At 36.4% G+C, this 23,013-nt stretch overlaps 2 protein-coding genes across 3 annotated transcripts in view; one reads left to right on the top strand and one right to left on the bottom strand.

The window, feature by feature from the left end:
* Positions 1–14,924, top strand: part of Dhx9 (DExH-box helicase 9) — a 41,865-nt gene extending 26,941 nt beyond the window's left edge. For both annotated transcript variants that reach the window (XM_026392877.2, XM_026392878.2), the window contains 13 exons: positions 1,372–1,472; positions 3,430–3,643; positions 3,757–3,851; positions 3,997–4,070; positions 5,578–5,730; positions 7,137–7,297; positions 8,355–8,466; positions 9,043–9,204; positions 9,315–9,442; positions 10,592–10,821; positions 11,006–11,121; positions 12,211–12,411; positions 14,137–14,924. In XM_026392877.2, the coding sequence (XP_026248662.2) occupies positions 1,372–1,472; positions 3,430–3,643; positions 3,757–3,851; positions 3,997–4,070; positions 5,578–5,730; positions 7,137–7,297; positions 8,355–8,466; positions 9,043–9,204; positions 9,315–9,442; positions 10,592–10,821; positions 11,006–11,121; positions 12,211–12,411; positions 14,137–14,656 (2,267 nt within the window). In that variant the 3' untranslated portion in view covers positions 14,657–14,924. The remainder of the gene's footprint in view (positions 1–1,371; positions 1,473–3,429; positions 3,644–3,756; positions 3,852–3,996; positions 4,071–5,577; positions 5,731–7,136; positions 7,298–8,354; positions 8,467–9,042; positions 9,205–9,314; positions 9,443–10,591; positions 10,822–11,005; positions 11,122–12,210; positions 12,412–14,136) is intronic.
* A 6,757-nt stretch (positions 14,925–21,681) lies between these two features.
* Positions 21,682–23,013, bottom strand: part of Shcbp1l (SHC binding and spindle associated 1 like) — a 36,094-nt gene continuing 34,762 nt past the window's right edge. The window contains exon 10 of the mRNA XM_077802867.1: positions 21,682–21,933. Within this exon, the coding sequence (XP_077658993.1) occupies positions 21,682–21,933 (252 nt within the window). The remainder of the gene's footprint in view (positions 21,934–23,013) is intronic.

The raw sequence follows: 23,013 nt of genomic DNA, 5'->3' as shown, positions 1-23,013 counted from the left end.
AATGAGTTTTTACAGCACAGTCTAATTGAAGACATGAAAATAGATTAATAATGTAGTTATGAATTGATGGCTATGCCTGGATACCAGATTTTGTAAATTGAAAAATAGGTGTAGCTCTGAAATAAAAATTACCATAGTTGTATTTCACATAAGTTTGGGTTATGAACTCTAAAACTGCTGTGTTTGTGTACGGAAATTGAAAAACCAAGCAAATGAATAGAAGTGGTGGTGCCAGGTTTTTTTACTCTTTGGGTGAAAAAGTTACAGGTGAGTAAGGGTGCCGGCTAGAGTGAGCCATGTGGTATTGGAATACAATTAAGAGGCATCAGGGTGATTCACATTTAGCTAAATATAGGTAGAAATGAATAGGTATAGATGTGATTGTATGTGCAGTTAGTATACTTGGATACTGCCCTGTCTCGGCATAGAAGCAATGACAACTTGGTAACAAAGAATATGTACAGCAGGTTAATCTTTTTCAAATGCCATTCTCAAATTAAAGAAACCAGTATCCCTAGAGAAATGATGAATCCTAGGGCCAAGGTAAGAAATGTATAATATGAACCTGAAACATCTTGTATCATGAATTAAGGAGATTTTTTATAAAAAGACTACAATAATTGAATAAAGGGACACAGTAGCAAACCTGAAAGAACTATAGTTGGCCAGAATTATAGTTCTGTTAGAGCAGAAAAATAAATAATATAGTAGTATGGAACTATTTGAGCAGAAAAATAAATAATATAGTAATGGATAAAATCCAAAGTAAAATGCATATGGAGTATGAAAACTGGGGGAAAACTTAGTATACTTAAAAAGTTAGTAAACATTAAACAAGTGTTCTTTACTGTGCCGAGTACCACACTTTGTGCTCCACCTAGGGGTGGAGAGAAGATGACTCTGGGCCCATCAGACTCTCTTAGGTGGAATTGATAGATATTCCAATCTTTATATTGGAACAGGTAAAAAGAGCCTAATGTACATATTCATTTGGTAGAGGAGGAATGGATTATGGTGTATTGCTGTATTGAGGTTATTTCTGACATACCAGGACAGGTATACAATGCATGTGCATAGTGGGCATTCCATAAATGTTTGATGAATGCTTGGCACACAAACAACCTCCACTGGCTTTTTGAGAGCTTGCATAATACATGTTCTTGAGGATCTGAGAGCGGAGACCACTAAGTTCTATTAAAATAGAAGATAATTATTATTAGAACATGTTGGAAATTGTGAAGAGTCACATTGAAGGGTATTAAGGAACCTTCAGCTATGAATTAACAAATGAATGTAACATACTACATTCTGAAAGTTGATAGATCACATGTACATAACTAACTGGATTTAACACTAAAATATTCCTTGTAGAATATTTTCTGGAAGATTGTATTCAGATGACCCAGTTTGTTCCTCCACCAAAGGACAAGAAAAAAAAGGACAAGGAAGATGATGGTGGTGAGGATGATGATGTAAGTGGATTTCATTCGGGATTTTCAGTGTGGGCAAACAATGTAGAAAAGCAGTTAATTTTATTAAAAACATGTTAGATTATCTATCTAGATTATTTGTAGGTAGAGTTATAAGCTCCTTTTTGCCATCAGTTAAATAATCTCTGGCATATGTGTCAACCAAAAAAAAATTTTCAAAAACCCTACATGGTTAAAAACTTTTTTAAGGTATTATTTCTCCAAGTGTAGGAGAACATGTGGCAAACTGGAGAAAGACAGAATTTGTGCCCCACCTCAGATCTACTAATCCTGAATCCTGAGCTACAACCCTAGTCCATTTTAACAAGATCCCAAGTGATTCCTGGCAGCTATGGTCATAGATTAAAAGAGGCAATGATTTTACCAGGTGAAGGGAGTGCTATAGTGGGAGTAATAATAATATCCTGGGAAGGAACAGGAAATGAGACATTTTCTGTGTGTTTCAGAAGTGGACAAACGTTTAAAAATTCATATTTTATATGCAAATTAAATAGAATTTAACATCACAATGTTTGCTGTGTCAGAAATATTGAGACTCAAATTGGCAGGAAAATAGGTTTTATTCAAAGCTGACTTTGAAGACAAAGGAAGAAAAGTCTATTTTCAAAAGTTCCATCCCCCAAAGAATCTGATAAAAGATCTGGGATGAGAGGAGCTTCTGAGAAGGTAAGGGCATACATAAGGACAAAGATGGTAGCTTCATAGTTTTCAACTCCTTTACTAGTAACTGTGGAGAAAAATTTTTACAGGTAATTTCAGTCCTTATGGCCTGGTTGAAGTTTCACAGTTTTCCTCCTCCCTATCACATCAAAAAGAACCTGGAGGACTTCTAAGGACAGAGTCTGCATTTTTTAAAATTTTCTTTATTAATATTTATTTTTTCGTTTTAGTTGGACAGAATATCTTTATTTTACTTATTTGTTTTTATGTGGTGCTGAGTTTTGAACCCAGGGTCTCACAATGTGAGAGGCAAGTGTTCTAGTGCTGAGCTATAATCCCGGCCCTATATCTTTTTAGGTAAAACATGTCATGTTTTTTAACTTGACAGCAAAAGATAATTTTTTGCAAAGGACTTTGCCCCTCACATATTCAAATACCAAAATTGGATGTTAGATATGAGGGAATCAATTGGTGAAATTGGAAGGAAGATAATTTTTAAAAAATAATGGCATATTTCTAAGTAAATGGTTCCTATTAGTTGCTAAAACAGAAGGCAACAAATTAGAAAATAGCAGGAGAAAAAGACCAATTATAATAATTTTTTTCTCATTTTTGAGGTCTTTGTTTATTATTGATTTTTTTTTGCCAATGGCTTTTTCACTTTGTTTATTCATATGTAGTGCTGAAGATCACACAAGCTAGGCAAGCGCTCTACCACTGAGCCTGAGCCACAGCCCCAGTCCTTATCAGTGATTTTTTTAAGGCACATATTTTAGAAAAGACAAATAATAGGTTTTTTTTTAACTTTTTAAAATACCTTTTTTATTTTCTTGTGCTAAGGATTGAACCCACCACCTCATATGTGCTATGTGAGTACTCTACCACTGAGCTACAACCCTAGCCCATAATCATTATATTTTAAAATAGATGAAGTGAATTAAAGATCACATCATCATAATACTAGTTTATAAGAGAATAAGGAAAGTAAACTAGGGTTAATTGGCATAGGAAAGAAATTTACTTGCTACAAGATAGCTTATGAAATCATATAAAAGTTGGTACATTAATTTGGTGTCCTCAGGAAAATTTAGTGTATTGATACATTTTCTATATGTATGGAAAGTAAATTTCTAATGCTAGTAGTATAACTATAGTCATTTAGGAATAATAGTAATAACTTTAGGTATTATTCACACCTAGAGAACAAATCTACATGATTTATTTCATGAGCTGTAATAACTGAAACAATAAAAAATGTGTCACCCCTTTGTTTTCTCAGGCAAATTGCAACCTGATCTGTGGAGATGAATATGGTCCAGAAACAAAATTGAGCATGTCTCAGTTGAATGAAAAGGAAACTCCTTTTGAACTCATTGAAGCTCTGCTTAAGTACATTGAAACCCTCAATGTTCCTGGAGCTGTTTTGGTTTTTTTACCTGGCTGGAATTTGATTTATACTATGCAAAAGCATTTGGAAATGAATCCACATTTTGGTATGAATCTTGTGAATTTTTCACATATATGAGAAGGAAAATATACCTTAGGCCATAATGAAGTTTCAAACCAGCTCCCATTAATAGTCCTCAATGTTTCTGTATTATTATAGGAACACACAGGTATCAAATTCTACCTCTGCATTCTCAGATACCTCGAGAGGAACAGCGCAAAGTATTTGATCCTGTACCAGTTGGTGTAACCAAGGTAAACAGTCAACATTATTAATGGGATTGAAGGGTATAAATATTGTATAAATGTTTTTAAAGACTATGACATTTGCTATGTAAGCATATATGGTTGCTTCAGATATGTCTGTTTTCTATAAGTATACTTTTTTAATCTTTTGCAGGTTATTTTGTCCACCAATATTGCTGAGACAAGCATTACTATAAATGATGTTGTTTATGTCATTGATTCCTGCAAGTAAGTTTCCCAAAAACCTATTTGTGCATAGAATCAAAAACACCTTTTATTTCAATACACCTGTATTTTTGTAATTTGAAAATTCTTAGGCATCTTGTGTATGCTGTTTAGAGGTAATCGCAAATCAAAGTTACAAAGCCTTTCAATTAAAACTTGTAAGTGCATCCCACTGCTCCCCCCCCACCACCATTTTCCTTGTTTTCATTTGATCAAAGCTGATTGGTATGTAAGGTAACCAACATTTAGCGCATAAACAAATGCTCTTCCTAAGTATGCTCCCACTCCTTTTAAGAATTAAAGGATTTCTGCTGGTGTGATAGCACATGACTATAATCCCAGGTACATAGGAGCCTGTCTAGCAGGGAGATCACAAATTCATCACCAGCCTTAGAAACTAAGCAAGTTGACTCAAAAATCAAAGCATCCGGTGACATAGCTCAGTGGTAGAGTGCTTGCCTGTATGCACAAGGCTCCAGACTTAGTCCTCTACTGGCTAACCTTGTGTTCCTTCTGTATAGTCCACCAGTCTGTCATGGCTATTAGTAATAATTTGACCAGGCATAGTGGTACATGCCTGTAATCCCAGCTTGGGAGGCTGAGGCAGGAGAATTTCAAATTCAAAGTCACCATCTGCAGTGGTGAGGCAGTATGCAACTCCTTGAGACCCTGTCTCTGAATACATACAAAATAGGTCAGGGGATGTGGCTCAGTGGTTCACGTGTCCTTGATTTCAATCCCTGGTGCCAGGAAAAAAAAAAAAAGTGATTTGCCAATGAGCATTTTACAGAATGGTGAATAGCCTTTTGTTCTAATCCCAGTCCTGTAGTTATTGACTACCTGTAGGTGTAAATGAGATTACTTAGGGATTCACATATACCGTACAGGCACCATTTGAATGAGGTAGGGTATGAGATGTTCCATATGCTTTGTCTCAGCTTATAAACTTTAGAAACCCTAAAAGTTGGATTTAACACTGGAATAGAGATAACTTTCTCTTACGTGCATGTGTAGTATTTTATTTTCATGCTTTAAATTTATGTATGTAAATCTTTATGGGGGTGGGAAGATTGAACCCAGGGTCACTTTACATTTGAGCTATAGCCGGGAGTTCTTTTTAAGACGGCTTCTCAGTAATTGTCAAGGCTGTCTTTGAACTTGACATCCTCCAGCTTCAGCCACCTAAGACTTCGATTACAGAAAGGTACCACCAAGCTAGCTTCACTTATGTCTATAAAAACCTTGTAAGTAGGTAGTCTCATACTCATTTTTGATAATGTAAGTTTTCCATGACAATCCAGGTGATAAATGTTTCATTTGTGTTAAATTACTTTTTGCTAGATTGACAACTAGGCAAGTATAGTTCAAATTCCTGAATCTTATTTGTGCTATCAGAAATAGATATTTACAAGTAGTAGGGCATCACTATTTGGAAAGCATCTACTAGTTAATAGCTATAGTTTTTAGGAATATTTGTGGGTCTTCGAGTAAACCAGTCTTTCCTATTTAGGCAAAAAGTGAAACTGTTCACTGCTCACAATAACATGACCAACTATGCTACAGTATGGGCATCCAAAACAAATCTTGAGCAGCGGAAAGGCCGAGCTGGACGAGTACGGCCTGGATTCTGTTTTCACCTCTGTAGCCGAGCTAGATTTGAGAGGTAAGACAAGATTAACGAGTACTTTTTCTTTCCATCAACTTGATGCCTTCAGTCAAGAATTGAAGGATGCTTAGCTTAGAAAATTAAATTGTGGTAAGAATGAAAAGAAGAAATTAATGACAGCTTATTTGATAGAACAATAACTTTGTCATTTTGGAATTTGAAATAGTTAACTTACTCAAGTTAAAAGTTCCTTTGTATTTATAGAGTATTTCTATTTTCAGTTTTATTACCATTAATTCACTGTTTCATTGTGCATTTCATGTTCCTCAGAAATTTATGATATTCTGGTAAGACAAAGTTCATGGAGTTGAGCTGACTTCACCAAGACTGGAGAGAGTCGGGACTCAAATCCAACTCTCAATTCTTTATCCATTTTCATTTATATTACATAAACCTTTTCTTTCTTTCTTTTTTGAAACATTTTTGGATGGGAACTATTCATTAAGAAGAAATTCTCCAGGTGCATAAGTGTACATACTATGAAGAAAAATCAGTTTGATTTTTTAATGTTTTTATGCAAGTAACTTTCATAACAGATATATGGATAAGCATTAGAATGAACTGATGAGTGCCTGTGGCATTTGGGGACCATTTAGTTCTTTTTAAACTTACATTGTCCTTTGACTAAATAGAAATATAGTTATTCTTTAAAATCTTAAAACAAAGTAATAATAAATTAATAATGACAAATTTACCTTTTAACAAGGAATTTTTGCTCATTTCTCAGCAAGGCAAGGAAAGAGATGTTGTAAAATTTTATGTAAACTTAATTTAAGTTGATCTAAGTCTTGCCAGCAGTACTAATTCATTGCATTAGCGTATACATCTACACTTATTAAGTCTTTGTTTCCATTGTATAAACTGAGATTAAGGTACTTCTTTGAGTCCTTTTGTTAAGTTGGAGGTATTGTGTCATCTGACCCAGAAGTTGATGGGATGATTATAAGAATTAATAATGTAAACTGCTTAGAACAGTGGTAATCTTGTCAAAGCCAACATTTATTGTTGACATTGTAAATTTATAATAGTAACTCTTATTAGTAAGATCTTTTCCAGGGGCTACTAAAATTATGTGCACTTATGGTTTGTGTAGAAAGATGTTTGCCCCCATCTCTAGAAAAAAAAATCTTGCTCTACAACTATTTTTAACTCTCATGGGGATTAATAATAAAGAATTTGGTATAGCTATATCATTCTTCTTCACTCCTCAGTTGGGGGTGGGGAGAAAACCTATGAAGCTATAAGAGTGAGGTCAGAAACAACTACTAAAACTTTTTCACAGAGTTTGTATTGAATAATAAAGCGGGGGGGGCAGCTTTATATTCCTGACTATCTCTGCAAAAATTTTGGTAGAATAACTTCTGTTTACAAGGAGGATAGTTACTATATTTATTTTCTCTTAGACTTGAAACACACATGACACCAGAGATGTTTCGAACACCATTGCATGAAATTGCTTTGAGCATAAAACTTCTGCGTCTCGGAGGAATTGGCCAATTCCTGGCCAAGGCAATTGAACCTCCACCTTTGGATGCTGTGATTGAAGCCGAGCACACTCTTAGAGGTACTTGTAGATACAGACTTGCTCACACAAGTATTAGCAGATAATACTCAATGAATGAAACAGAATGAAGATGAAGTCTGGGCTGGGTTTTTGGCTCAGTGGTAGGGCATTTGTCTCGCATCAGTGAGATAGTTTTTGATCCTATGCACCACATAAAAATAAGTAAATAAAATAAAGGTACCATATCTACAACTAAAAAATAGTTTGGGGGGGAAATGCTGGGGATTGAACCCAGGGCCTTGTGCATTCAAGGCTAGCACTCTACCAACTGAGCCCTAATTTTTTTTTTTTTTTTTTTTAAGAATGAAGTCAACAAGAGCTGTGGTAATGAGGTTTATAGTATTAAACTTTGTTTTTAGTATGGTGTACATGTGTTAGAACATTTGTTTTCTTTTTGAGTATATTAGAAAGGTATTGTACTTTGAAAAATAAGGGCATTGGAGTCAAAAGGCTCCGCATTTGAGTTTTGAATCAATCATTCACCTTTTGTGCAAACTTAAAGCTTCCAGATTTCATTGCTGTCTTCAAAATTATTATCAGCTGATTGTGTCTGGACTAATGGTATGGAACATAGGTACTCATGATCCTATTATTACTGTGTTTATATAGACTTCTTGTAGGCTGTATGTAGATTTATATTCCACAAGAACTAATTCTAGTATCATTTATGTTAGATGCTCTATAATTTAGTTTTGTTCTACTTTTTGAGCGCGAAGAATTGGCTCTGAGGGGCACACTGACACACACCTGTAATCCTAGGTACTTGGAAGCCTGAGACAGGAGAATGATAAGTTCAGGCTAACATTGGCAATTTAGTGAGAACCTGTCTCCAAATAAATAGGGCTAGGGTGTGTAGCTCAGTGTCCCTGGGATCAATCCATAGTAGCAAGTTAAATGGGGCATTGATGGTTGTGGACATGGTGCTGGCAGTTGCTTTGAAAAATGATGGGATCTTAAATTCCCTATCCTAGCCTTAATCTATGAAGCAAATCTATGTTTACTTACATTTAAGGGTATTCCTTACCATTTCTGCTCATACAGAAATATTTTTCCACAGAACTTGATGCATTAGATGTCAATGATGAGTTGACTCCTTTGGGACGAATCCTGGCTAAGCTCCCCATTGAGCCTCGCTTTGGCAAAATGATGATAATGGGGTGTATTTTCTAGTAAGTACTTTGTATTGTTGTTGATAGTGGTGATAATTCAGAATCATAATCCACTCCCCATGAAAACAAGATCCACTTTAAGGAAAAATAGACACTTTTTGGTTAAAATAACTGATATATCTAGATACAAAGACAAATAGTAAAACTAGTCCTTTTTCTTCCAGTGCATTTCTTCAAGCTGGGGGATAAGCACTGATTTCTCAAAAGAGAATGGCATTCCCCAGGATTTTAGTTTAGTTGTCCCTTGAAAGGAAATAGTACTATGAAAAGGGATACGTTTTTATCATAAAGTTTGGAAGATAAAAAGATATTTCTTTGAGAGAATGGGAAAGGGAAAATTATGATTCTTGGTCATAATTTATGGTGGATGTTCAGCCATTGTTGTCAGAGGTAATTTCACTGTCTTCTGGAGAAAGGGCCTATATAAATGTTCCTGGTTAAGCCAATTTGGCACTGATAAAAGCATCATTTTAGCCAATAAAGACTCAAACCCACAGCCTACAGTGAGTGCTACCTGACCTATTTGCATCAAGGTTATTATCTAGTCTCAATTTAACTGTCAATTTGTTTTTTTAGTGTGGGTGATGCTGTCTGTACCATCTCTGCTGCTACCTGCTTTCCTGAGCCTTTCATTAGTGAGGGAAAGCGCCTGGGGTATATCCATCGGAACTTTGCTGGAAATAGATTTTCTGATCATGTGGCCCTTTTGTCAGTGTTTCAAGCCTGGGATGATGCGAGGTACGGGTTTGAAAGAGTGTTCTATAAGTTGGGTGAGCCGTTTCTATTTTCTAATCCGGTGTGGAGTTCTCTGTTCTTTGACAATGTCTTTTTACCATTCCAATTTATAGAATGAGTGGAGAAGAAGCAGAGATACGTTTTTGTGAACATAAACGTCTCAATATGGCTACGCTGAGAATGACTTGGGAAGCCAAAGTTCAGCTTAAAGAGATTCTGATTAATTCTGGATTTCCAGAAGGTAAGCTTCTGTTACAGTAATTTGTGAAGTGATACTGATGTGCCTATTTTAAAGTATAGAATATTTAACCTTCAGACTTCAGATCATATGCTCAATCTTCTTTGTTTTTGGAGGGGGTCACCGGGATTAAACAGGGTCTCATTTGCTTAGTGCCTCACTTTTGCTTAGGCTGGCTGTGAACTCTAGATCCTCCTTTCTCAGCATCATGCCCAGATTCTTTTTTTATTTTTTAGTTGTTTATTTATTTATATGAGGTGCTGAGAATCAAACCCAGCGCCGCACACGTTAGACAAGCACTCCACCACTGAGGTACAACCCCACTCTCAAATCATGTGCTCTATGTACCCAGTTATTTCTTAGTTCTTTGAACATGGAAGTCCCTTTTAAAAAGGAAACAAAAAGTCATGATGTTTAGTGCACACTGAGAAGTGATTTAATTAGTTCAGTGTGTATTCGTTTTTAAATTTGAAGTGGTTTTGGTTTTTGTTTTTCCTTTGGTACTGGGGATTGAATCCCCCAAAGGCACTTAAAACTACCGAGCCACACCCCAGCCTTTTTAAATATTTTATTTAGTGACAGTTTCACTGAGTTGCTTTGGGTTTCACTAAATTGTTGAGGCTGGTTTTGAACTCTCATCTTCCTGTCTTTGCCTGGTGAGTTACTGGGATTACAGGCTTATACCACCATGCCCAGCTTGAAGTATTTTTTTATTTTAATTTTGAGTCAATATCTTTGTAAGTTGCTCAAGCTAGCCTCAAACTTTGAATCCTCCTGCCTTAGCTTCCCAAGTTGCTGGGATCTACAGATATATGCCACCATAGCTACCTGCAATTTGAAGTAAAATTTACAACATTTAAGTTTTTAAGTGGCTTGAATTTAAGCTCTTAGAGATGAAACAGGGGTCATTAAGATGTGTGATACATTCTAAATTTTTTTTAACTGGTGGACTAGAGTTGTACACGATGGATTTGTTGTTGCATGTTTGTTCTTGCCCAGAATATAATTTGGCCTTCTTGAATTTGATAGTAAGGTTCTGAGAAGAAAGTTTTTTAGCCAGGTTATTTGTATTTCCATTTAGTTTGCATGTGATATGAGGATTTGCCAATTAACTGTTTTTTTTCCTTTTTGTTGAACTATTCTTGTTAACAGATTGTTTGTTGACACAAGTGTTTACTAACACTGGACCAGATAATAATTTGGATGTGGTTATCTCTCTCCTGGCTTTTGGCGTGTACCCTAATGTATGCTATCATAAGGAAAAGAGAAAGATTCTTACTACCGAAGGGCGTAATGCACTTATCCACAAATCATCTGTTAATTGTCCATTTAGCAGCCAAGACATGAAGTACCCTTCTCCCTTCTTTGTATTTGGTGAAAAGGTAGGTAAAGGTATATTTAAGAAAGTTCAAAAATTCATATTCTTTTTATTATCCTTTGTGCACATTAATTTATCACTTTTTTGTGAACGTGAATTTTAATATTCACAGTATACGTTGTTATTATAGGCATTATTTGACAGTTGGCATATCAATGATTTCCTCTTGCCTCTTTTTCCATTTGCAGATTCGAACCCGAGCCATCTCTGCTAAAGGCATGACCTTAGTCACCCCCTTGCAGTTGCTTCTCTTTGCTTCCAAGAGAGTCCAATCTGACGGGCAGATTGTGTTTGTAGATGACTGGTATGGATTTTCAGATATGACCTCCAAACTGAATTCTTAGAATTCTGAGATGCCCAAACTCAGCTCTGTCCTGACTTCAATGTAAAGTAATCAATGCAAGATTTAGTGGACCATATTTGGTTCTTTATAACATATTTTCTTGGGAGAGTGGTAAATGTTGGTCATATTGTTCTATGTAAAGTGTATTTTATTTATTTATTTTTTAGTTGTAGTTGGGCACAATATCTTTATTTATTTTTATGGGGTGTTGGGGATCAAACCCAGGGCCTTGCCCCGTGGTAAGCAAGCGCTCAACTGCTGAGCCACAACACCAGCCCTAAAGTATATTTTAAATTGACTATCCCAGTAGAAGTAAATGCATTATAGATTTGTCACTTATGTCACCATGAATACTGTCATTACCAAAGTAGAATCTAATTAGAGCTTGGGTGCCATGTGCTCTATATAAGACATTGTGGTGTGCATTCTGCCATAATGAAATGGAGCTTGATGGGCAGTCAGTAGGATAATGTAGAAGAGTCCACCATTCTCAATTTCTGTTCTTTTTCTTTTTTGTGTGTGGTGACGAAGATTGAACCCAGGTTTTCATGCATACTAAGCAGTCTGTCTTACTAGAGCTGCTTCCTCAATCCCAACATTGAGTCTCTTAATTTATTGGAGACTGAGTTATGAGACTCCCAATAGCTAGCAGGTTTTTTTTTTAAAAAGAAGTTAGTATAGGGGCTGGGGATGTGGCTCAAGCTGTAGCGCGCTCGCCTGGTATGCGTGCGACCCGGGTTCGATCCTCAGCACCACATACCAACAAAGATGTTGTGTCCGCCGAGAACTAAAAAATAAATATTAAAAATTCTTTCTCTCTCTCTCTCCTCTCTCACTCTCTCTTAAAAAAAAAAAAAAGAAGTTAGTATAGATTATTATTACTCCTCATACCTGTGTTTACCTAAGCCTTGGTTCATTTGGATATAGCACTTGTACTTGTTAAACAGCTAGATTTATTCCATGAAAAGCAATCTCTGAATTTAAGGAATCGAAAGTAGTCTTGGTGGGTGCTTGTGGTCCTTTTCTTAGTTTTTGTTTTTCTTATTTTAGGATCAGACTACAAATATCCCATGAAGCCGCTGCCTGTATCACTGCCCTCAGAGCAGCAATGGAAGCTCTGGTTGTTGAAGTAAGCAAACAACCTAATATCATCAGCCAGTTGGACCCTGTAAATGAACATATGCTTAACATGATTCGCCAAATCTCTAGGCCATCAGCTGCTGGTATAAACCTTATGATTGGCAGTGCACGGTGAGTACCACATTGCTTTCTTTGAATCAGAGGCTAGATATTCCTTGTAGACCTAGTATTCCCATATTTAGTTGATGGAACTAGGCAAGCCCTAAATACAAAAATTCGTTTGGCTGACATACTCAGAACAAAAGAATACCATCTACCCACCTCCTCACCTTGTCCTATCTCTGTTAGAGATGGAAAAGAAAAAGTACGTACATGGGTCAGAGTAGTTCACCTAACCAGGTAAGTGATATAGCCTAGATAGTTCTCTTATCACAACATTATTTTGGCATTTCTGAAGAAAAAAGGTGGATAGGTTAAATTGTTTCTTAAATGTAAAGCATCAGGCTTTATTTTGAGGAAATAAGAGTATGAAAAGATGAAATTTCTCTTAATTTAAAAATTTTTTTTGCTTCCTGTTTTTTTCTTTGCCTTCAGCTTATTATTTTGGGAATATTTGATACCTACAGAAAAGGTCCAATATAAAATGTATACCCATGTGGTCTTCATTTAGGGTCACTAATTTTTTATTGTGACTTTTTTTTAAATTGTAAAGTTGCAGACTTGGTGGCATGTTATATCAGTGTACTTCATGCCTTTTTTTTTTTTTTGGGTACTGGGGAATGAACCTAGGAGCACTTCCTAGTGAGTTGCTTGCTAAGTTGCTAAGGCTGACTTTGAACCCAAATCCTTCTGCCTGAACCTCGTGATCTTATGGGATTACAGGCGTGTACCACTGTGCCATTTTGGAGCAATTTTTTTTTTTTCAAATGGTGCTTTGGCTTTTCTTTGCAGTGGGGATTTGACTACATAAACAGGTTTCCAATAAAATCAATAGAGGGTGGGCAGTGGAGTAACCTGAATTCATAGCTGTTGTATCTGACTTGGATAGCTATTGGATTGCTAGTGTCAGTCTTCAGAGTGTTCCATACTAATAAGCTGAATTAGAATTGTTTTTCCAAAGCATCTTAATGTGCAGATTTCCTTTAGCCCTCATTTTTATCATTCACCCTGTGAAACAGATTGTCAAGACATTTTTCAAGAACACTTCTAAGGTAATACAGGAGAATACCAAAATTTTGGTGTTTGGTAAATACCAAATATTTGGTTTATTGCCAGTACCAGGAACTTCTTCTAGTGTATTTTTTTTTCTTTTTTCTTTTTTTTTTTAAGAGAGAGGGAAAGGGAGAGAGAATTTTAATATTTATTTTTTAGTTATTGGCGGACACAACATCTTTGTTTTGTATGTGGTGCTGAGGATCGAACCCAGGCCGCACGCATGCCAGGCGAGCGCGCAAACACTTGAGCCACATCCCTAGCCCTCTAGTGTATTTTTAATACTTGAATTTCTTAGAACATTGTATATTGAACTGAGTAAAAAATAAAGTTGTAAGGACAAAACTTTCAAAATTTAAGGCCTTCGAGAATGAAGCAGGAAGAACTGTTTATGGTTGTTGCCTGGCCTGTAGATACTGTCTCTTTTGAAAATTCAGTTTGTATTTGTGCCTTGGTCTACATTCTGTTTTGCATTAAATTTTCAAATACAATTAAATTTATATATTTGGTTGAGTAATTCAGAAGTGTTAAGTTGTGGGATTAGGGTGTAGCTAATGAATGGTAGACTGCTTGCTTAACATGTACAAGACTGTTTGATCCCAGTTCTACAAAATAAATAAAACACGTGTACATATGAGGGAAAAAAACAGATTTACTAAAATGGTGGTTTTGTGCTTTTCCTAGGTATGGAGATGGTCCACGACCTCCCAAGATGGCCCGATATGATAATGGCAGTGGATATAGAAGGGGAGTTTCTGGATATGGTGGTGGAGGCTATGGCACTGGAGGCTATGGTGGTGGCTATAACAGTGGAGGTTTTGGTGGGGGAGGCTATGGAGGAGGAGGTGGTGGTGGTGGCGGCGGTGCCGGCGCCGGAGGCTATGGAGGTGGTGGTGGTTATGGTGGTGGCTCCAACTCTTATCGAGGAGGATATGGTGGTGGTGGTGGTGGTGGTGGAGGTTACAGAGGAGGTTTCCGAGGAGGTTATAGGGGAAACTTTGGAGACTACAGAGGTTCCGGTGGAGACTACAGAGGATCCGGAGGAGACTATAGAGGATCTGGGGGAGACTACAGAGGATGTGGTGGAGATTATAGAGGATCTGGAGGGGGCTACCGAGGATCTGGGGGATTCCATCGAGGTGGTGGTAGGGGGGGCTATGGTGGTGGCTACTTTGGACAGGGAAGAGGAGGTGGTGGGTATTAAAACTTGGTTATGTCAGTGCCTGTGCATAGACAGTTTTTTGAAAAAAAAAAAAAGCATGCTGTGTGTTTTCCCATGATGTTTATTATTTGCACCAAAAGAAAAAATAAACGCATTTCCCACCTATTCTGTGGTTCATTGTAGTTTAAGGAAACCAAGCATATAGACACATTAGTGATTTTTGTTTATATTATGTAAAATATGATCTATTATAAAAGTACTACAGTTTGTATTTTTTCTTTAAGGAGTAAAGATTTGCCTTCTAAATTAACTTGATATTTTCTTGGCTTTTGTTTAATACAATAGAAAATAAAGTATTCCACTGAATGACGACTGTGTGTAATTGATTAAGTTTACAGTGCCAATCATATTTGCTGTTTATACTCTGTACTGTTTTTTGAGAAATATGCAAGTGATATTAGTACTTGTAATAGAATAAATAAATAAATAGTCTTGGAATTGAATTGCTGTTTCACCATATATTGACCAGTGAGTGCCCAAGTCAAGTGGACCTCCATGTAACTAGGGCTGAACATTTTGGCTTCCTCTGAAGCTGTGTCTGAAAAAACTTCAAAATTGAGATCAGCATTTTCTTTTCTAAATTAAGGTAGACTACATCTCTTTACCACTTACGTTTGATATGTGGTTAGTAAGACTATCTCTGAGGACTCTTCTTTTGACATTAGGATTGTGAAAAATACCATAAGAGGTATAAGATGAATAATGCCTCACTTGACCGAATTCTAGCCCCCAGCAACTTTTCCAGTGGAAACATGGAAAGAACCATTCAGAAGTGTTTAGCTAAAGACCTGGAACCTGTATAGGTTTCTAGAGCTTCCATTAGTTTGTTTTTGCTGTGCTGTGCCCTGTGAATTTAAGCTGTTGGGTCTATCTCAGTAGTGTTATCCCTCTGTAATCCAAAAAGTGCTTCCAACATAGGATTCTTTCATAGTTGGCTTGTTTTTTGTTCTAGTAATTGAATCCAAGGTCTCCCAAACACAAGATAAGTGTCATTTGTTTTCCTTATTCAGAGAATCTATGTAACAGTTCATTACAACTGAAAATTCACAAAGCTTTGCTTTGTTGACTAATTTTGTGGCATATTACTATCTTGTGTCCAACAACTTCCCCTTATAGTCCACATAGAAAATACTTTTCTAAAAATGATTCCTGATGACATGCTGGAGAGAAAGGGACTGGAAGCTGGAGAGGATTTGGGGGTAAAAACCAGGGTTTGAGGCTTCAGTAAGTTGTCATGGACAATTGTGTCTGCTCTTGTAGAAGTTAAGATGGTTTAGCATGGACCTGATTTGCAGCCCATTGTGTCCATGAGCAGCTTGTACACTTGGTACCTTCATTGCACTGTTTTTTTTTAAAGACAGAATTTTTAATATTTATTTTTTAGTTCTCGGTGGACACAACATCTTTGTTGGTATGTGGTGCTGAGGATCGAACCCGGGCCGCACGCATGCCAGGCAAGCGCGCTACCGCTTGAGCCACATCCCCAGCCCCTTCATTGCACTTTTAAGCTTCATGGTTTGTTTCCTCTGTACTGAATGTGGCATGAAAGGGAATTACACATATGTGTATGTATTTATATATATATATATATGAGAATAGGGATTTATGCAGTTGGCTTTCATGATCAGAAATTGCTTAGTCCATAATGGCCATCTGCACACAGGTCTGGAGGAACTCAAAGAAGCTGCTCAAAGAAGCTGGACCCTCCAGCAAGAGGCACCAAAGATGCGGCTCCAGTCTTGAGACTGAAGGCCTGGCAATTGTGGAGAATTGCTGGTCAGAATCCACCTTGAAGAGTAAAGGATCCTAATACCCTTGCGCAATGCTCAAGGGTTTGTGCAGCCATGGTCACACTCAAAAATTGAGCTTGCATTCACCATCTTGCACCTTTTGGTCCATGTGGGCTGTCCACATAATGCAGGGTGGATCTCTTTCACATGCCAATCAAATTTGGAAGTCTTCCTTGACATACCCAGAAGTTTCTTAGTCCTAGGAATCTCTAAATTCAATGAAGTAGACAGTACCTCTGAATTTGCAATCAGTTGGAACATGAAGATAGTAAAGACATCTGAAATGGAATTTATAGTTGGATTGAAATATTTTAGCTGGATGTGGTGGTGCATCCCATGTGAAAAAAGAAAAACTACATATTTTGATTTTGAGAAAAGGCACTTGAACTTCACTGTATTTGCTAAGTTTTAATTACTGTCCAGAAAACTGGAAGTTTTAAGTTATATTTGATACCTTTGTTATTTGTGGACTGCCGTACTACATACAAAAAAGGTTTCTGGACCGTGTTAGGACACTATAGAATCTGAGTTTATCATGAATTATTTTGAAAACATAGGTTTAAAGAAAAGTAGAATCTTTAATTCCTGGAAACTGATTAAGGTGATCAAATATCTCAATTTGCTTAGGACCCTGTGATTTCCTGATGTACCATAAGTCCTGAGCAAACTAGGGTGAGTTGGTCGCCTAAATGGATGAACTTTTAGGAATTTTGAAACTTTGAAATTCTATTTCTTTCAAATCTACAATTTAAAGAAAATGGTCTTATAATCCAGTGTGCTATGTTTCTCAACAGTATATCCATAAACAAAAAGTAAGGTACTTGTCACCTACTTTTAAAACTTTTATAATAATTTTAAATGATTAAAATTTATAGTTCTAAAGTAATAGGATTATTAGGTAATAAATAATAAGTGGGATTAGGTTAACCTGTTGGTCTAAATCTTTTTCTGGCATTCATAATTGTTATAAAGATTTCCAGATTAACATAGTACCTCGATGAAATTTGTAATGGCTTCTAAATTTCATTGATAAGTGAATATCTAGCCACAAAATTATCAAAAATATAACAGCTTAATTATTAAAATACATCATGTTACAAAGTTAAATCAGATTGTTAAAAAATAAGGACCTAATTTATTTAAGTAAACTAGATTATTCTTTGGAGAAAGGAACACACATTGTTAAAAGACAAATAACTGTTAGGTGTCAATATTAAATAATATTAAAACGGACACATTGATCAGTGTGTTCAGTGATCTCAAGCTTCTGAGGAGTAAGACACTTTGGGAATATAATGAAAACAATCTAAATTCCCCACCAAGCAACATGTACACGAATTTTTTTATTTAGAATTTCAAGTAGTTCATACTCTCTGTTTAAGAACTTCAACTTAAGAAGATGGATTTTTTTTCCACGTACTGAAAACTTTTTTTAAAACTTTTAGTTGTAAATGGACACAACACCTTTATTTTGTTCTTTTGCTTTTATGTGGTGCTGAGGGAGTGAACCCAGTGTCTCACACATCCTAGGCCAGTACTCTATCCCTGAGCTACAACCCCAGCCCCAAACTATATAATTGTTTTATTTTTGCTTTAATATATTGGGAAAAATAGACCTGTTCAAATTCACTGCTTTCCAGTGGACATAACTGTTAACATATATGATACTATGCACGTGTCTCAACTCAAATGTCTCATAAAGAATGGAGACTTGCAAACAAAACAGTTTCCATAATTGGGTTGCCTGAGCATGCCTTTAAGCCACCTGCCACTTTTACTTCCTTGTAAACTGAGAAGAGGCTCTAGCACTGTGGATTCCATCTGCTCTTCAGTTGCTCTGCCCTACCTGCTACTGGAATAGCAGGAGAAGGAAATCTTCACTCTCTGAGAGCCCACCATGAAAAGGCAAAAAGAGGTTCTAATCTTATCCCACTCCATCGCCATCATTTTGGTACTGGTTATTGAATCCAGGGGTGCTCCGCCACTGAGCTACATCCGCAGCCCTTTTAATTTTTTGAGACAAGGTCTCAATTGTCCAGGCTGCCCTTAAACTTTTTATCCTCCTGCCTCAGCTTCCCTAGTAGCTAGGAATACAGATGGGTACCCAGCTCATGGCCACCCTTTTAAACTCAATTTGGCCAATATTCACTTCTAGAATTCTACCATTTACGTCCCTGGCATCTATGAAAAATGTTCTTAATTGTAAAATCTTAGTTTGGTCTTTTTTTCATAGGCAGAAACTCACCAATAGCATTTTAAAAGTAAGCGATTGAACAGTTGTTGATGCTCAGAACAGTGTAGATATAATGATTATGAATCCAGTGCCTATACTACAAGAAATTTAAAGTCTAGTAGAAAAACTAAATATGTGCATTTATCTTTATGAAGCCATAAGATGTATAACAGAAATAGGGAATCATCTCTGCTTTTGTTTTTAAATTAGTCTCAAATGCATTCACATTGTGGGCCCATGAGTGTAATACAGTGGTAGAGTCCATACCTTACACACGCAAGGCTCTGGTTCAATACCCAGCACTTATTTGGACTCTGCCACTGTGCTACACCAGCTATTCAATGCACAGTTTATATCCAATACACAGTTACTATATATATAAAATATGTATAATATATATTATTATATATAAACTGTGTATTGGATAGCTGGTCCTGGTGGAGGTGTCCAAGTCTTAATCCCCAGAACCTCTGTGATTACATACTTTGCATGGCAAATGTGATTTAGATTAAGACCTTTGAGTTGGGGAAATTATTCTGGCTTTTTCAGGTGACCCTCAATATAAACACACGAGTCCTTACAAGTGGAAAAGGGGAGGGACTTGATCCACTGTTGATAGCTTTAGAGAAAGGAGCCCATGAGCCAAGAAATGCAGTCAGCTCTTGAAGCCAGGACCCTCCTACCCTCCTCTGACAAATGTCAGGGAAATGGATCTTTACCCTCCAATCCTGAGGAACTGAATTCTGCCAATTCACCTGAACAAGAAGACATGCCCAAGAGTATCAAGTAAGTAATGCAAACCCAAACTCATTGACAGACACCTTGCATTAGTTCAGTGATTCCCATGCATGTCAGACTTTGAACCTGCAGAACTGATACTTTGTGTTGAGCCATTAAGTTTGTGGTAATTTATGACAGCATCACTGTGTGTGTGTGTGTGTGAAATAAAGTTTCTCATTATAGGGTTATAGGGGAAAGAGGTGGGAGGATGAAGAATTATTAATCTTAAAAATGCTTTGTGCATCCCTTAGGGATATAAGAATAAGAAAAAACAGCATCATGTAGTCTGAGGTTGGCTTGGGAAAAAAGAAACCAACAGTAGCAATAGAATGGAGGTGGATGATCAATGAGCAAGAAGTTTGATAGCAGAAGCCTATTGCTGCTTCTGCTCACTCTCAAAGATCTTTGCCCCTATCTTTTCTTCTGAGACCAAAAACCGAGGAAGATAGAAGAGGGTTGGAAAGAAAAGTCCTTACTCTTATTACTCATCAAATTCTTAGAGAGATTGATTTTGTTAAGGATCCCATGAGTAACCCCTGGAATTATAACAAACTCATATAAGACCATGTGTAAACAAAGACCTTGTATAAACAACACTTATAGAAATGCCTCCAGATGTTCTTTAGGGAGGTGGGTACACTAAAGAACAACTAGGCCTTTAAAAACTCTCAGCTGGGTGCATTGCCCCACACCAGTAGTCCTAGCTACTTGGGAGGCTGAAGCAGGAGGACCACAAGTTCAAGGTTAGCTTCAGCAACTTAGACTCTGTCTCAGAAAAAAACAAAAAACTGGGAATGTAGGGCATGTAGTTCAGTGAAGAAGCACCCCAGGTTTAAACCCCAGTATCATAGTTGCTGTAAAAGTCAAAGGTTTAAATATTTGTGCCTGATTGCTCTTTTTAGTATCCTTAAGTCAATATAATTGTTTTGTGATAAAGACCATTTGTTGTTTCTTAAACCCCTATTATGTAATTTTTTCATTTGTTCTTTTTTTCTATTGAGATAATCATGTGATTCTTGTCTTTAAATCTATTGATGTTCAACCCCCTATTTTAAAGGACAAGTGGTTATCTCACAAAGATTTTATGGTCTAGTCTCATTTACAGCTAAGTCTAGCCATTCGATTAGGTTCTAGCTAGAGGATTGAAAGTTGAAATGTGTGCACTTTAGTAGAAAGGTCCTCTCTCTTCTTGGTTGGAATTTGGACGTCGAGGTTTGAGCAACAATCTTTGTTTTGGAATGTGGGGTGATTTTTAACAGAAGCCATACAGTACTAAAACAAGATGGAAGCTTGGACTTGTGACAATATTAAACACCTGTGTATCAGACCTGCACTGAGTACCTCTGCATTTTTTTTTAAACATGGAACATTTCACAAATGTGCTTGTTATGTGTATGCAGGGAGGCATGATAAATCATCTCTATATCATTCCAATTTTACTTTGTTCCACCAAAGCAAGTACATGCTTTTTTTTTTTTTTAAGTTGTAAATGGACACAATACCTTTATTTTTATGTGGTGCTGAGTGAGGCTTCAACCAAGTGCCTCACACTTGGGAGGCAAGTGCTCTGCCGGTGAGCCACACCTCCAGCCCATGCACATGCATTTTTTAAACATGAGGGAGGGACAAACATGTTTCTATATTGTTCACTTCTCTCATTTTGGATTTCCTTAACTTGAACCTAATATTATTTCAATATAGTGCCACATTATTGTAAAGATCACTGGGAATTTACTATAAAATTAATTTTATCTACTCTGCCTAGAACACTGAATACTGTTTATTGGACTAGGCACTAAAAAATACTATTTAAAGCCATATTTGTTTCTGAGTTAAATGGTGATTATACCTCATAAACTAAAAACTACTAATTTATACACATTTTTTATTATTATTTTTGTTTATATGGCGCTGGGGATTGAACTCAGGGCCTTGTGCATTCGAGGCAAGAATTCTACCAGGTGAGCTATCTATATATCTCCAGTCCCTGATTTATACACTTTAAAGAATGAATTTTATGGTATTTGAATCATATCAATAAAGCTTTTTAAAATGTTAAAATGAATCATTCAATGAAAGCATTTAAATGTTTTAATTTTTTAATTAAATCATCTTTGAATTTAATTGAAGTACCATTTCTGTGGGACATGAGAATTATTAAACAAATTCTTAAAATATAAAACTTTAATATTTATCCAGATGCTTTAACTGGTGACTATTCTGATATCCCCCTTTAAATTTGCTTCTATCTTATTATTATTCATTTCCAGATTCAGGTTTTGCATCACTTTGGAGAGCATTTTATCATCTTTTTTATCTCCTGAAGCAGCTCCTTTGTTGAGAGTTTGTTCTGCTACAATGAAAAACTGTTCAGTTGGTTGAAGAATGCTTACTCCATAGCCATTGTTGTTGTATATGTGATTATTAGTCATCTTCAATTTGGGCGCTGGCAGAACCTGTTAAATTAATTAGTTATTAAATGATTTTAATACAAAGAACATATAAACAAGTTAACCTTATATGTTAACAAGTTACTTTACAATAACAAGTTTTGAACAAGCATGTTTTACTCATGTTGATTAATGTAAAAATACTAAATGAAGTTGTCAGTTTATTTTTATCAGCTTTAGATAAAAATCACTGATTGTAATTGGGAATACAGCAATGGCCCATAAAAGTGACCTCTAGGGCTGGAGTTGTGGCTCAGTGGTAGAGCATTTGCCTAGCATGTGTGAGGCACTGGGTTCAATTCTCAGCACCACATATAAGTAAATGAATAAAATAAAGGTCCATCAACGTCAAAAAAATTTTTAAGTGACCCTCTAACAGGTAAAGCATGAAAACAATTTAATATATATTATGAAACAAAATAGAGTAGTATAATATAGCATGACTTGGTGGGAGTGTGGGGAGGGTTCACTATTTAACTGGTATTCTTTATAGTAATGGATTCTTTGAAAAGGAACAATTATGTTCAGATATAAATAATAAAGTTGTCAGACATTATTTACAGACCTATAGGAAGAATGTTTCCTATAGGTCTGTAAATAATGGCCAGAACAAGCTTCACAATATCTAGGAGCAAAAAAGAGCCAGTGTAGCTTGAATATAATACATCAGAGGAGGAGTGGACAGAGAAGGCTGGAGAAGGCCAGGGACAGTCTTGTCAGAGTTTATAAACATTTATAAAAGTTTCAGAGCAGGGGTTGTGGCTCAGTGGTAGAGTGCTCGCCTAGAATGCATGAGGCACTGGGTTCAATCCTCAGCATCACATAAATATAAAGATATTGTGTCAACCTAAAACTAAAAAAATAAAATAAATATTTTTTAAAAGTTTATTAAACATCAGTGTATATATTTAAATCCTCTGCGGATCTTGTTAAACATTGGGATCAGTCTGGGGTACGACAATATTCTGCAGGGTTTTTTTGGTTTTGTTTATTGTACTGGAGATTGAACCCAGGGGTGCTCTACTGCTGAGCTACATCCCCACTCCTTTTTATTTTTTGAGACAGGGTCTTGCTAAGTTTCCCAGG

This window comes from Urocitellus parryii, chromosome 9, assembly GCF_045843805.1.
Source record: "Urocitellus parryii isolate mUroPar1 chromosome 9, mUroPar1.hap1, whole genome shotgun sequence".
NCBI lineage: Eukaryota > Metazoa > Chordata > Mammalia > Rodentia > Sciuridae > Urocitellus > Urocitellus parryii.
This window is presented reverse-complemented; position numbering and strand designations above follow the sequence as displayed.